Genomic DNA, 13,696 nt, shown 5'->3' on the forward strand with positions numbered 1-13,696 from the left:
AAAGAAGGGGAGGTGCCTTTAGCAGGGTCTGCTGTGACAGAGCAAGGGGAAATGATTCCAAACTGAAAGAGAGATTTGGATTGGATGTAAGGAAGAAGTTTTTAAAATGAAGGTGGTCAGGCACTGGCATAGGTTGCCCAGACAGGTGGTGGATGCCCCATCCCTGGAGACACCCAGGGTCAGGCTGGAGGGGCTCCTTGCTGTGTTTCCTTTGAGTTTGCTGTCCTCTGTTTGTGAGGCAGAAGAACTTGTGCTCTTGGTTTTTCCTTCTGTCATGTCTTTGAACTCACTGCAGTTTAAAATAAAAAGGAAAGGAGCACTGTTTAATAGCATTTGACCTGGCCTTCAGCAGGAGGCAGTGGGTTGAACTTGCTTGCCCTACACTTTTAAAAAATGGTGTGGAAGGAGCAACCAGTATTTCTCTAATGGTAACGGTGTACATTGGGGACAGCCTAAGGCTCTGCTGTGTCCCAGCAAAGCACTGTGCTGTGGCTGTGAAGTGCTGTGTCCTGCCAGGACAGAAATAAGAATGCAGCACGAAGCTGGAGGTGAGAGCAGCATGTATCTCATGGCACTGTTGGAGTTCAGCCCATCGGGGTTCTGCTCCCTATATACCCGATATGTGAAATAACTCAGAAATGGCCTGAACTTCAGTAAAGGAAATTCCACAAAGTTTTTCCTATTTCAACCGTTTTATTCTGAGCTATTTTTCTTCCAGCCTCTCAGCCATGATGATTCCACCATCTGCAACACCTCCTGTCAACGATGCTGCACTTTTGCCAAGTGTGGCTTCTCAGGAAACGTGGAGGTCACAGGTTCCAGGCTATCCTGGGTCAGTCACACAGCACCTAAGTCACCGGGCTAATAACTTCAAGAGACATCCGAAAAGGAGAAAATTCATCCGCCCTTCGCCACCGCCACCACCAAATACTCCGTGTCCTACTGACTTGATTGGCTTTGGGGATCTCCAGCCTCAGAGATCTTTCCTGGAACTCCTGTTTAATGGGTGTATTCTCTTTGGGCTTGAGTTTAGCTATGCCATGGAAACAGCCTATGTAACACCTGTGTTGCTTCAGATGGGGCTGCCAGACCAGCTGTACGGAATGGTGTGGTTCATCAGCCCCATACTAGGTAACTTTTGGGTATGCTGTTCCTTTCCTCTGGTTTTATTCTGCCCTGTGGGGGGTACATACAGTTTTCTCTGCCTCAGCTCTTCAGAAATATATTCCTTGTGATGTCATGTTTAAGATGTATTAGCCATAGCTTTAGACAATGGGATGGAAAATAGTTACTGCTGTGTCTTACCAGAAGTGGGCCTGGTATGATCAGAAGGTCTGTTTTTTATCAACTTCTCAGTGTGTCACATGCTGTGGAAGAGTAAGTAAGCTTTTGTTACTGAGTTCATGTACTAAAAAAAAAGAAGCAGAAAAGATCGGTGCATACGTTTACATCCCTGTGGAAAGAAATATACAGAGACACACTCACAGGATGTGTTTAAAGTGTAGTGATTTTGCCTTCTAGTTGAGTTTTCCAGAACAAATGAGGTATTCCAGTGATGAAAGGCTGTTAATCACTACTGTTACTGTCATTGGATTACTTAGCAGAGTTGGGTGGTCGGAGCTATATCTGTTACAGGAAGAACCATAGGATGGCTGTGGCTGCTTGGAGATTTTTTTTTCTGCCTGTCCTTCTAGGATGTGCTTCAGAAGAAGAGAGTAGATAGGCCCCTACTCACAGACAGGTACCTTTTCAACTTACATGTTTATTCTTGCTGTCTTCCAAGCTAATTTAGTAAAAGATCTTCAGTGCAAGGGGTGTAAGGAAAATAGCTGGAAAATAGTGTAAGGAAAGGAGCTTAACACTGTTGTACTCTTTTCAGCTGGTGACAGAGAGTGAATTGCATTGTCATAGCAGTCCTGGATGAGCAGTGGTGCACTGCATTATCCAGTCCCCAGTGTGAGAAATGCCAGGCACTAAACTCTGTACGTCAGAGTGACTGATACTGACTGGAGATATCACTGTGCCATGTTGTCCTGCCTTTAACTGTCTTCAGACGTACCCATTTAAAGCCCCCTGTGAAACAGGCTTGTAGAAGAATTCGATGTAATGGTCACTTTCTTTTTTAGGGTTCCTGCTGCAGCCTTTTCTGGGGGCCTGGAGTGACAGATGCACATCAAGATTTGGCAGGAGAAGACCTTTCATTCTGGTCTTAGCAGTAGGTGCGTACTGTAGAAATGATTGTATGGTGGAAGATTATGCGTCTCTCTGCTATGATATGTAGCTGTGGGCCTCTCAAGTTGAGTATTGTGGGTCTGAAGAAGACGGTGAGTGTCACTGAGGTAACGGTGTTTTGTCAGGAGAGCCACTGTCTGGTCACAGTTGGAAGAGGTGATGTTTTGAAGGTCAGGAGTGTTCTCCTTTCACTGGCCACAACTCCAGGCACTTGTAAGGTTTATCAGTGTGAAAAGATTTTGTATATCCCGTGAGCCACGCGCATTCCCAGGTCTGTGATGATATGAACAGCATCAACAGTGCTCACTGCAGGGCTGTGTGAGTAATATAATGCTTTTAGAGAACTTGGAACCATGCAGTTGCTCTTGTTTAGAAGTAGCTGGTTGATTCTAATTTAACTTGTTTTTATTCCCAGGTGCATTGCTCGGGCTCTCGCTTATGCTGAATGGCAGAGATATTGGGAGTGCCTTGTCTGACACTGTGAATAACCACAAATGGGGGATCATTCTTACAGTCTGTGGTGTTGTCCTCATGGACTTCAGTGCAGATTCAGCAGACAATCCCAGCCATGCCTATATGATGGATGTATGCAGCCCAGTGGATCAAGACAGGGGCCTCAACATCCATGCTTTGTTAGCAGGTATGGTTTCTCGATGCTTCCTGGATGACATGAGTCCAAAAAGCCCTGCTGTGAGAAAGATAAGTGTAAATTATTGGTCGCCTTCTGTATAAGCATAAGCTGAATACCTGTAGAGAAAGCAAGAATTAACTTTGAAAGAAAAAGACTTTTTGGCTTTTGACAAAAGTCAAACAAGACAGTCCTGTATTGTGTCTTAAGATTCCTTGTGTCTTTTATAACCCTACAAAAATGACCCCTCAGGCAGGAGGTTCAGCTTATCACAAGTGTGGGAAATGGGGTTATTTTTGGTTGCTGTATTGGAGAGCAAAGTGTTTGTAGCATGCACTCTGCTCTCTTACTGCTGTAGTGTCCTAGTCTAGTTTTCCTGTCTGTCAGGAGACAGTTCTGTGTTCTTTAACATGTTCTTTAGAAAGAAGTCAGCGTGAATGCTTTCACCATATGAGGAGTGAGAGTGATAGCTGGTGCTGGTAAAATGAGTTGTCCTCAACAAAGGAAGAACTTGCATTTAAAGTTATTTATATCATTGCTTTTGTATTACTATCCTTCTCCCTCTTTCTGTACATTGTACAGAAAGACTGTTCATGTGGTGCAGATAAGTGTGTTTATTGCTGCATTTGAGTTGAAAAGGGATTAAGTGGTAAAACAGAGGTAGCATGTTGGATTTTCCTCATAAATCATTAAACAAGTGGTACTGTGCTATTACTGACTTCATGGATTGGCTAGGGAAGATAATCTCAGCTCTGTTTTTCCACCAGGTCTTGGAGGTGGCTTTGGTTATGTTATTGGAGGAATACATTGGGATAAAACCAGTTTTGGAAAAGCTGTGGGAGGGCAACTGCGTGTCATCTATGTCTTCACATCAATAATACTGACTATCACTACTGTGCTGACTCTAATTAGCATTCCAGAAAGACCCCTAGGGTCCTTTAGCAGGAAGAAAAAGGTGATGAAGAGTCCAAGTCTTCCTCTCCCTCCTTCTCCACCTCTCTTTGAAGAGGGTGTAAGTGAAAACTTTGCTTCTCGTAACTCAGCTCACTTATATGCAAGTTTTACAAGCCCCGTTTCTCCCCTCAGCCCACTCACACCTAAGTATGGCAGTTTTGTCAGCAGAGACAATTCCTTGACAGGAATTAACGAATTTGCATCGTCATTTGGGACTTCAAATATTGACAGTGTGCTTATAGACTGTTTTACAGGTGGGCACAGTAGTTACTTAGCACTTCCATCTAGCTTGCCCAGGCAGCCTGTCAGTGTCAGCTTTCCTCGGGTGCCAGATGGTTGTTACCAACAAGAAAATGGAATTCTGGAGCAAGGGGAGAGGAGCATAACTGCGGGTCCTGATGGAGAGGCACTGAGGGTGGGCTCCTTGGATGCCATAAAGCCACGGTCGTCAGGCATCCTGAAAAGACCTCAGAGCTTGGCCATTCCAGATATCGTAACAGGACATTGTCCAGACAGTAGCAGAAGAAGAAATGTAACTTTCAGCCAACAGGTAAGGGCAGAAAACCAGTTATATGACCACGTAAACCCGAGTGTTCGTTTAATCTCTTTCTGTGATTTTTAAATGTTTAGTGCATAAATTCGTTGCTAAAGACTGCTCGTGACAGTTTGCTTATAGAAGTCATTGGGGGAACAGAATACCTGCAAAGACTTCTTGGAAAAATAGTGGATAGGGTATGAATTACAATTCATTAGTGGTCTGTCATCTGCCTGCTGAAGAGAGCAGGTATGGAAGCGTTCCCCTCCTCTTCAGGCCACGTGTGAAAGTTAGGTTGGCATTTTTAGCTCTCCTTCACCACTTAGGAAGCTACCATGTGAGAGCAGAAAAGGACACATTTTTATTGAGCCTGTATCTTCCCTTTCCACAGAAATACCTGCAAGATAGGGCCAGGGATAGGAATCTCCCATGAGCTTCTCCTTATGGCAGTCATTGCATCTGGTTTCATCAGGGAGGTGAGGTTTTCTTTACCCAGGGATAAGACTCTGACCTCACCTCCCACTGTTGGTGATTACTTGGAAAGTCTGAGACCTCTGTATGCTGACCCATTTTTTTTGATCCAGGATGAGGTAAACTGTCCTCCGTTTAGTTTTTTTCTTTTTTTCTTTTCCTTTGGGGAGGGAGAGGGGAGAGGTTTTGTTTGGTTTGATTTCTTTTGTTTGTTTATTTTTGGTTTTGCTTGGTTGATTTGTTTGTTTGTTGCTGTATTTCTCAGTTTGTGAGAGCAGACTTCATTAGGGTCAGGATTTTGTATGCGCTGTGCCTGTAGAATCAGCCACTGAGGGCAGTGAGCAGTGACAGTGTGTCAGTTAAAACTGTCCACTCTTACTTCACCGTCTCTAAAACTTCAGGGACCAAATTCACCTGGCTGTGAATACAGCTTATATTAACAGAAATGAAATCGGTGCTTTTCCTATGCTGGCATCTCAGCATGGTTTCCAAATACTCTGGAACAGTGCAGGGTACTGTTTCAAGTACACTGAAAGCTGTAGCACAGTGCTGCCATTTAATACTTGTTCTAAGGCTGAATTTTCAGACATTCTTAGCTGGATACACTGTTCTTAATCCCCCGATGAGGAACTGAGCAGCAGTTCAACCTTCAAATCATTACATAGATGCACAACACTGTGTAGGTTTGCTCAAAGGTCATTTGGATTATTCTTAGTGTCGGTTGACCTGGAAGTTCTTATGTTGCAGGTTGCTAATATCCTGCTGGATGGTGTTAAGTATGAGAGTGAGTTGAATGGATCAGGTGAGACCTCCGAGCAACCACTCTCCATGAGACTTCTTTGCTCAACCATCTGCCACATGCCCAGGGCTCTTCGTAACCTCTGCATCAACCACTTCCTAGGTAATGAGAAAGTTCATTCTAGTTTTCACCATGAGGTGGTTTATGTTGTGTGATTGTAAGTATTTTATTGCTGCAATGGCTGCAAACTGAAGAGAACGTAATTTGTTCCGTATGCATTCATCAGTAAGGTACTTCGTTGTTTATTGTCTTAGAATGTGGGGAAAAAAACGATGGAAAAAAAAACCCTAGAACTGTAAAATTGACGTGCTTAGAAAAGGAATAACTTTGGTTTAGATTAGTGCATCTGTTAAATGGAGCGTTTATGCTAGAATGAGGAACAACACTGAACCAATAACTTCAAATTGCAACAACGTGGGTTTTTAATGCTCTGAATCTGAAGTTGCTGAGCAGAACTCTAGAAGATTATTTGTGTTTCCCTGCTTATGTTTGAGATGAGCGTTCACTTTTCTCCCTTTGACACCATGTGTATAGAGGCAACAGAACAGGCTGTGAGAGTGCATAGAATGCAGTGCTACAGGAGTGCCTGTAGCCAAATGCAGGATGACAACAGCATCTGGAACTAATATCTAATGAGCAACCATGTGAAACTTAGCCAGGCAGTTCAGACTGTGATTGATTCTTCTTTCTTGCTAAGCCAGTGGCCCATGGCCAGCATTAAGCCTATAGGATTCCATATGTGAATTCAAAGGATAAATCTTGATAGTTAAAATCATGAGCATCTTGACAAACAGCATAATGCACAGGAAGCAGCAGTCTCAGATAAATGTGGCTAAACGTTATGTAATACATTGCACGAACTGTTTCCACTTGTGATTTGTATTGTAGTACATGGCTTACAAGAGGAGAATGGTAATCTGCAGTCCTAATGGATTACTTCTGGCTTCTTTCAGGATGGCTCTCATTCGAGGGGATGTTGCTCTTCTACACTGACTTCATGGGAGAAGTAGTGTTTGAAGGGAATCCAAAAGCCCCTCACAACTCAGTTGAGTATCAGAAGTACAACGCTGGGGTCACCATGGGCTGCTGGGGAATGTGCATCTATGCATTCAGTGCTGCTTTCTATTCAGGTACTGCATACAGTCATCCTGGACACCCCTGTCAGAAAGATACACCTGTTCCTTAGGCGGGATTTCTGCAGTAACAGCTCTGGCTTTTCTGTTGCGCACAGCCTGCCATGTGGCACGATAGCTGAAGCAGGGTTATCACCATGTTATCTGTGCTACTTAGTGTAGCCCACTCTGACAGCAGAGGAGGGCAGCAGTGCAGTGATAACACATTTCTGTTATAACATAGTTCCTTTCATGAGTGACATTTTGAGTGTATGTTGAATCCAGAAATACGTGCAGCCAGCATAGACACAGATTGTGTGCAATGGTATTCAGTGCCCGTGTGCCTCTGATGGAGCATCGTGGTGTCATGCACCACCAGCACCGCCTGTCTGCCTTTGTGCTTGTGAGGCAAGCTGCTCTTACACAAAGCTGTGATGGTTACTGCTGAGCTGTGGCTGCCCCAGTGTCTGGGCTGTGGGGCCCAAGGGTGCAGTCCTGCCAACTGCAGGGACAGTCATGGTTCATTGCAAACTTCTGCTCTGCTGTCTTGCAGCTGCACTGGAGAAGCTGGAGGAGCGGTTCAGCACACGGACGCTGTACTTCATTGCATATTTGGCCTTTGGGCTGGGCACAGGGCTGGCCACGCTCTCCAGAAACATCTATGTAGTCCTGTCACTGTGCACAACCTATGGCATTCTCTTTGCCACGCTCTGCACGCTGCCCTACTCCCTACTCTGCGACTACTACCAGAGCTGTGAGGTGAGCCCCAGGCAGGATGGGGAATGGGGCTCCTGGTGACACCTCCTCACACTATGTTCCCTGAAGTTTGCAGGCTCGCACACGGAGGGCACACGGCGTGGGATGGGTGTTGACATCTCCCTGCTCAGCTGCCAGTACTTCTTGGCGCAGATCCTGGTGGCCCTGGCCATGGGGCCACTGACGACAGCTGTGGGCAGCGCCAGCGGCACCATGTACTTTGCCAGCCTGGTGTCCTTCCTGGGCTGCCTCTTCTCCTCTCTCTGCGTCATCTATGAGCCAACCCTGTCTGCTGAGGAGCTGCCACCCAACGAGGAGCGGAGCCCGCTCCTTGCCTGTGTGCAGGACCAATAAATGGGAGAAGCTGCTGCATCCTTGGCTACCTCACTTGCACCATTCTTGTCCTCAACCATCATGGTAAGGTGGGCTCATGTGCCCTTAGGATGGCAGCGACTGGAGGTGGGCTGTGGGTGACTGTGCTGGCAGTGGGCACAGGAAGCCACAGAAAAGGTGTGTGCCAGTTTCACTGAACTTTCCCCTGCCTGCAGGAGGGCAGTGCCTGGCACTGTGCATCTTTCACAAGTTGGTAAAGGCTGATCTATGTTTCCAGGACTTGTGGTCACAGCAGTGGGAACCATTGGTGGCAGTGTGGGACCTTCCCTCCAACTGCCATACAGTGCCATTTTTCCTCGGGGGAACAATGTTTCCTTGACCTGAGGTGGGGGACCCAGAAGACCAGTGCTCAGGCAGGTGGATCCCGGTTCCTTGGGTGGCAGTGAGCTGTGGGGCTCCGTTGCTGTGGGAGGACCAGGGCCAGGGTGTGCCACCAGCTTTGCGAGCAGAAGTTGCCTGGCCCTTGGTTATTGAGGGCTACAACTCCTACTCCCTACTCAGGGAGCACGTGGGTCTCACCTTCCGCATGTTAGACCTGACCCTGCCCTGGCTTTTCAGAACTTCGGAGCATAATGCAAGTACTCTGAAGGCCCATGGCTGGGCTTCCGTGTGCACCGAGCTCCAGCCAGCAGAACTGCTCCAAGGAGCTGCTGTGGGATGCGACTGGCTCCAAACCCTGCTCTGTAAGTTCTGACTGTGGTCCACAGTGATGGTTCCTGATCTGCGCATACTCCTACGTTAGGCTTTGACACTGTAATGGCTTATGTTGAGTTAGCAGGATGGGTAGGAGGGGGTTTTGTGAGCCAAGTTTCCTTGGGTAGAAGTTTATTCTCACAATTAGGTTAAGAATATAAGAGAAATCATTTATGTGAAAGCCAGAAGCCACTGGCACGTCATCCATATGTTTTGTACAGTTGTACCTTCTGATGTTTTAAAATCTGCTTAGGAAGTAGTGATTTGTCAGCTGGAGCTACACCTGCATACCTCTGTGAAACTGCTGAGACTTATTACTTGGACTGGAGGTGTTTTGTTACCTGTGGAAACTCTTAATTATTCTGGCTATGGAAGGTAGTAAATGCCTGAGATCTTACACAATTTGCAGGTAATCTCTACAGTCTTTCAATTGAAGAACAAAAGTGAAAACATGTAAGCTAGAACCATTTATAGGATTCTTGTCAGTCTGCGTTCACATTCAAGTAGGATGCAAAAGTTCCCCATGGCAGAAGAGCATTGTAGTGCTCAGGAGTACTGTGCAGGCACCCCTTTAGAGGCTCTTTTTGTTCTTATCTAGTAGGGACAGAGGCAGCAGTTTTTCTGGAAGTCCATTCCTTTTTCAGTGAGTTTTCTTGACTGTTCACCTAAGTTTATTTTTATGCGTGTTGTGCAATATCAAGATGAAATAACTTGCATAATCTTTAGCTGTTGTGGTGCACTATAGTGCTTAAAACAATGTGTGTAAGAACTTTTCATTTTTACTATCAGCTCCCCGCTTTTTTTTGTGATCAGTTCTATGCTGTTTGGTATTTACTTCCCTGGAGGAACGCTTCTGAAGTTATGAAGCCAAGCATTCAGAGACAGAGGGTGTCAGACTGATGACTGTTCACCTTGACCCCATCTATTCTGGCTTGGAAAGCATGGCTCCCTGTCACACCTGCAGGAACACCTGTGTCATGCAGCTTCCATTATGGGACATCTTATCCCAAGAATGTTTGGGATGAAACTGGACCTGGTGTATGAGCAGCACGTTTGGCACTTCTGAGTGCCTCATTTCCAACAATCTAAAGAGATGACTGTGGAAATTTTTTTGGTCTGCTGTGTAACCTTCAATTCTTTGTCTTAGCAAACTTATGAACTCAAAAATGATCGTTTTGTTTCTATTGAAGGGGTGTTTAGTTCTCAAAATGTTTTCTCCTTCTAAGTTTTGTAGACAGTATTGTTGCACTGAGTGGATTGTGAACGCTTTCCTTTTCTACATAGCTGGGATTTCAGATGATTTTGTTGCAAACAAGGATGTTTAAAGAGAAAAACAGTAGAAGGGAAAAAAAAATCAATGTATTTATCAAGCTGTATGTCAATATGTATATATCATTGTGTTTTCCAGCACTGGAACAGGCTCCTCAGAGCAGTGGTCACAGCCCAACTGAGGGAGTTCAACAAGCAGCTGGACAGTGCTCTCAGACAAAATGTTTGAATTTCAGGTGGTGCTGTGCAGAGCCAAGGGTTGGACTGAAGGATCCTTGTGGGTTTCTTCCAACCTGGGATATTCTGTTATATTTGATGGTCACGTTTGTTGCTCCTCCCTCTGTAAATAAGAGTAGGAAATACATCTACATACAGTTATAAAACTATTGCTATGCTGAAGTGCATTGCACAGTTGAATATATGTAACATTTTCTATTTTAAACTCAACATCAGTGTGTCTTAGTTTGGGTATGCATTAGTTGTTGGTGTCCATGATGCAGAATTCCTTGGAAGTTGCACTAAATCCATAAAAACAAAACAACAACAAAACCAGGAATTACTTATTTGCTTGGTCTTCTCCTTTGTCATACATGCTGTGTTTTACAGAAATTACTGTGTGGTCACTGCTGAACTGAGCTGCAATACGATGTTTACTTTTTGGAATGTACTCTTCAAATTGTCTAAAGCTGTTGGCTGCTGGTAGAAGGAAGAGGGAAGAGTTGAGGAAAGAAAGCGATATCATGGTGTGCCATAGTTTAGACTTTATAAAGTTTAATGATAATGACTTAATAAAAATTAAAGGTTGCTTAATGGAAGTGATTTGTGGGTGCTCATATCTGTATTTATATGACATGTACAGAAGGGAAAATGGGGAGAAGGAAGAAGTGCCTAATGAGTTGTCTCATGTTTGTGATGAAGCTAGATGTAACCATTTCAGTTTATCTGTAGTTCATTCAACTTCTGCCATGCCTCAAAAGAGAGACCCAAATAACTGAAACTTCTGCTGAATCTCTAAAAGAAGAAAAAGATATTTTCCAGGAGAAAAAAAAATAGGGGGACTGTAAGAAGAACCAACACTCCTTCAGCACCCAGAATGACACCAAAAGCCCAAACACCCAAAGCCTCTCTTGGGAACTGCTTGAAGAGTTTAAATGCTGTTTTCTACTAACACGTAAGTAATCATCACGTACTAAATTGGAGATGCACTTGATTAGAAAGGGAAAAATAAGAAATTGCCCTCAGGTCTGAGGTGGCTTTCTTAAATTATCTTTTCTCTTCCTTAGACGGGAAGATTGCCTTAGAGAGAGACTTTTGCAGAGCTGTTGCTGTAACATCACAACATCATGGGTTGCACAGGTTATGATAAATATCTTGAGAACTGTATGATTCTGGAGCAGAAATGTCAGGGGAGACCTCGTGCACCCATTTATCTAAATTGAAAATGTCTGTATCTCTGGTTGCAAGACACTGCTGCAGTTAACCTGGCTTTTCAGCCTGGAAGGTTTTCATTGATGTTTGCTAAGAAAACAGCTGTGTCTCTTCCTCTGTTTCTGCAGCAGAGACTTTAACAGACAGAAGCTGCTACTGCTCATGGGCTTGCAGTGAGATTTCACGGCACAAGACAACAGCATAAGCTGCTGGACTTGCAGATATACGCTATATAAGCAGTGGTAAAAGCCCCATTTACTTTACTTTTTTGTTCCTTTCAAAAATACGCTGTGCAGAAATGGTAACTGTGGGATAATTTCTGTGCTTGCAGACTGCTGCTGGATGCCCAGCAGGGAGCTTTAGATTAGATCTGAAAGGCAATATCATTATCCCAAACCCAAACAGTGCCAATAACTGACAGAAAATATGAAGGTGACATCTCTGTCAGTCTGCCTCTTTGATGCAACACACCTGTACTCCAGGGGCAGGAAGAAAGTATGCAGTGTTAGACTAGTTCATATGCAAAACTTCAGTACACTGAAGCAGCAGACTGAGAAGTCAGCTATGGAGATGATGCAGTATTTGCCATGTATATTAGCTGTATGTAACTGTATATCTTTTTTTCCTAGGAATTCAATGGTCTCCAACAAAAGACAACAAATGGAGAAGCCAACAGGAAATCACAGCCTGAGAGTGAAAATTCATGTTCTTGTGTGAGTAATGTTTACCAACCTTACAAGAATGGGGAGTTTGACAGCATTTGTATCAAATGCTGCTATCAGTAACTATGCTGGAGGCTCATGTTTAAATGTATAACTTTCTTTTTGCTGTTATCAGCCTGTCAGCACTTCCTGTGGATAGGGTCACCAGTGTGCTAACGCAGTGAGGTGCACATCTGTCCTGCTAAAACCCCCTCCCTCTTAAGCTGTCTTCAGAGTCAGAAACCTCCTGTGATTCGTTCTCCTAAGAGAACAAATGGGTTCAGAACTGCTCTGGGGAACTAAAACAGAAATGCAGATGCAGTTCATTTGTTTGCCTGTGCTCAGGGATCACCAAACTGCACTAGCGCTGCATCAGAGCCAAGGAATCAAACGTGAGAAGCGCTGCAAGCAAATGAAAGCTGTGATGTGCAGTTACGGAAAACTCTGTGCCTCCTGGGGTGGTTCTGTGCTCCACAATAGCAGGGAAGGTCCCATCATCGCTGCTGCGTGCCAAATTGGCTGTTAACTTTTCAGAGCCGACTCGGGAGAGAGCAGCACATGCACAGGAAGGGCACAAATCACTCTTTAATGTCTTAGGCACGGACGGCACTCGCTGCGCACGCGAGGCTCCGCGGCGCCTCTCAGACCGCAGCGCCGGGCTCCTGCGAGCCGCCCTCAGCAGGGGGCACAACGGACTCCTGCGCTCGTTGCCGCCGCCGCCGGAGCCTCTCGGCGTTGGTTATCGTCATGGGGTGAAGCGGCAAAAACCCCGCCAGGCCTGCAACGAGAAGCGCTGAGCGACGCGAACCAACTCCGCGGCCCTTCCAACGCCCCGCACCTACCCAGGAGCTTCTCGGCGGGCCGCGACAGCTGCGCGCCGCAGCCCAGCCAGTGCCGCAGGCGCTCCAGGTTGAGCCCCGCCACCTTCTCGCCGTGGGCGTTGGGCAGCGGGTCGAGGCAGCCGAGCTGCTCCAGGTACTTCCCGTCCCGGGCGCGTTTGCTGTGCGCCGCTACGATGCGGTAGAAGGGCCGGTTGGTGCAGCCGCCGAGGGCGAAACGGATGACAACATGTCCGCCTCGATAGCTCTTCAGAAGGCCGCTACCTGCGGGGAGAGCGCGAGGCGGTCACGGGCCGCCCCCAGCCCGGCAGGCTGCGCCCGCGGTCACTCACCGAGCTGCACCATGGCGGCGGCCCTCCTGCGGTCGCGGGACGATTACGTACTTCCGGTGAGACTGGAAACCACCGACACGCCTCGCCTGGCACCGCCCTCACGCAGACGGGAGCGAGGCTGACTTCCGGGCGGAGTGCCGCCCCAGGGGGCCAGGCGGTGCGGCCTTCCGGGACGTTCCGCGTGCGTCCTTTGTGCCGGGGGCGGTTTGCTCCGCACGGCACTGAGGAGCGCAGCGTGGAGGGAAGCACTGATCGCCCGGAGTTAAAGGTACCCCCCAGGACAGCAACCGAGTGCTCTGCTGCTCCTCCGAGATTTATGGCCGTCAGTCTGCTGATCAGCTGAAGTGGCGTCTCTCTGCTCTCACCGCTGCGTGTCGCCACTGCGTTCCAAAATGCAGAGGAAAAAAACAGAAGTGAAGAAGTGGAAGCGCAGCGTGCAACGCATGGGCGCTACGCACGATGCAATAGCAGGGACACAGGCTGCAACCCTTGATGAATGCAAACTGCAGCCATGGGGACACACAGGCTGCAACTGCTGAGCTCCGGGCATAGTG

General features: G+C 46.5%; 2 protein-coding genes across 21 annotated transcripts in view; one reads left to right on the top strand and one right to left on the bottom strand.

Moving 5' to 3' along the window:
* SLC45A1 (solute carrier family 45 member 1) overlaps nucleotides 1-10,657 on the top strand; it is a 33,434-nt gene extending 22,777 nt beyond the window's left edge. For 13 of the 20 annotated variants that reach the window (XM_042831341.1, XM_042831340.1, XM_042831343.1 and 10 more), the window contains 8 exons: nucleotides 719-1,131; nucleotides 2,127-2,219; nucleotides 2,648-2,872; nucleotides 3,628-4,364; nucleotides 5,568-5,721; nucleotides 6,573-6,749; nucleotides 7,285-7,490; nucleotides 7,557-10,657. In XM_042831341.1, the coding sequence (XP_042687275.1) occupies nucleotides 719-1,131; nucleotides 2,127-2,219; nucleotides 2,648-2,872; nucleotides 3,628-4,364; nucleotides 5,568-5,721; nucleotides 6,573-6,749; nucleotides 7,285-7,490; nucleotides 7,557-7,841 (2,290 nt within the window). In that variant the 3' untranslated portion in view covers nucleotides 7,842-10,657. Of the gene's footprint in view, nucleotides 1-718; nucleotides 1,132-1,232; nucleotides 1,742-2,126; nucleotides 2,220-2,647; nucleotides 2,873-3,627; nucleotides 4,365-5,567; nucleotides 5,722-6,572; nucleotides 6,750-7,284; nucleotides 7,491-7,556 lie in introns of those variants that run through there. The other 7 variants (XR_006170952.1, XR_006170951.1, XR_006170954.1 and 4 more) reach the window with 7 other exon arrangements.
* On the bottom strand, nucleotides 10,597-13,233 carry MRPS16 (mitochondrial ribosomal protein S16). Its single transcript, XM_042831355.1, has 3 exons — nucleotides 13,143-13,233; nucleotides 12,814-13,074; nucleotides 10,597-12,749 (listed from the first exon to the last, which is right to left on the bottom strand). The coding sequence occupies exons 1-3, from the start codon at nucleotides 13,153-13,155 to the stop codon at nucleotides 12,613-12,615; spliced, it is 411 nt and encodes a 136-aa protein (XP_042687289.1). The 5' UTR covers nucleotides 13,156-13,233; the 3' UTR covers nucleotides 10,597-12,612.
* Between the last annotated feature and the right edge of the window lie 463 nt (nucleotides 13,234-13,696).

The sequence above is a fragment of the Centrocercus urophasianus genome, unplaced genomic scaffold, assembly GCF_019232065.1.
Source record: "Centrocercus urophasianus isolate 14NV4802_14NV808 unplaced genomic scaffold, USGS_Curo_1.0 seq_36, whole genome shotgun sequence".
Classification (NCBI taxonomy): domain Eukaryota; kingdom Metazoa; phylum Chordata; class Aves; order Galliformes; family Phasianidae; genus Centrocercus; species Centrocercus urophasianus.

What these genes read in the sequence shown, in the direction of transcription:
- MRPS16 (XM_042831355.1), bottom strand. An exon ending in GCCCGCCGAGAAGCTCCTGG is followed by an intron (nt 12,750 to 12,813) that starts GTAGGTGCGGGG and finishes TTCTCGTTGCAG; the next exon opens with GCCTGGCGGGGTTTTTGCCG.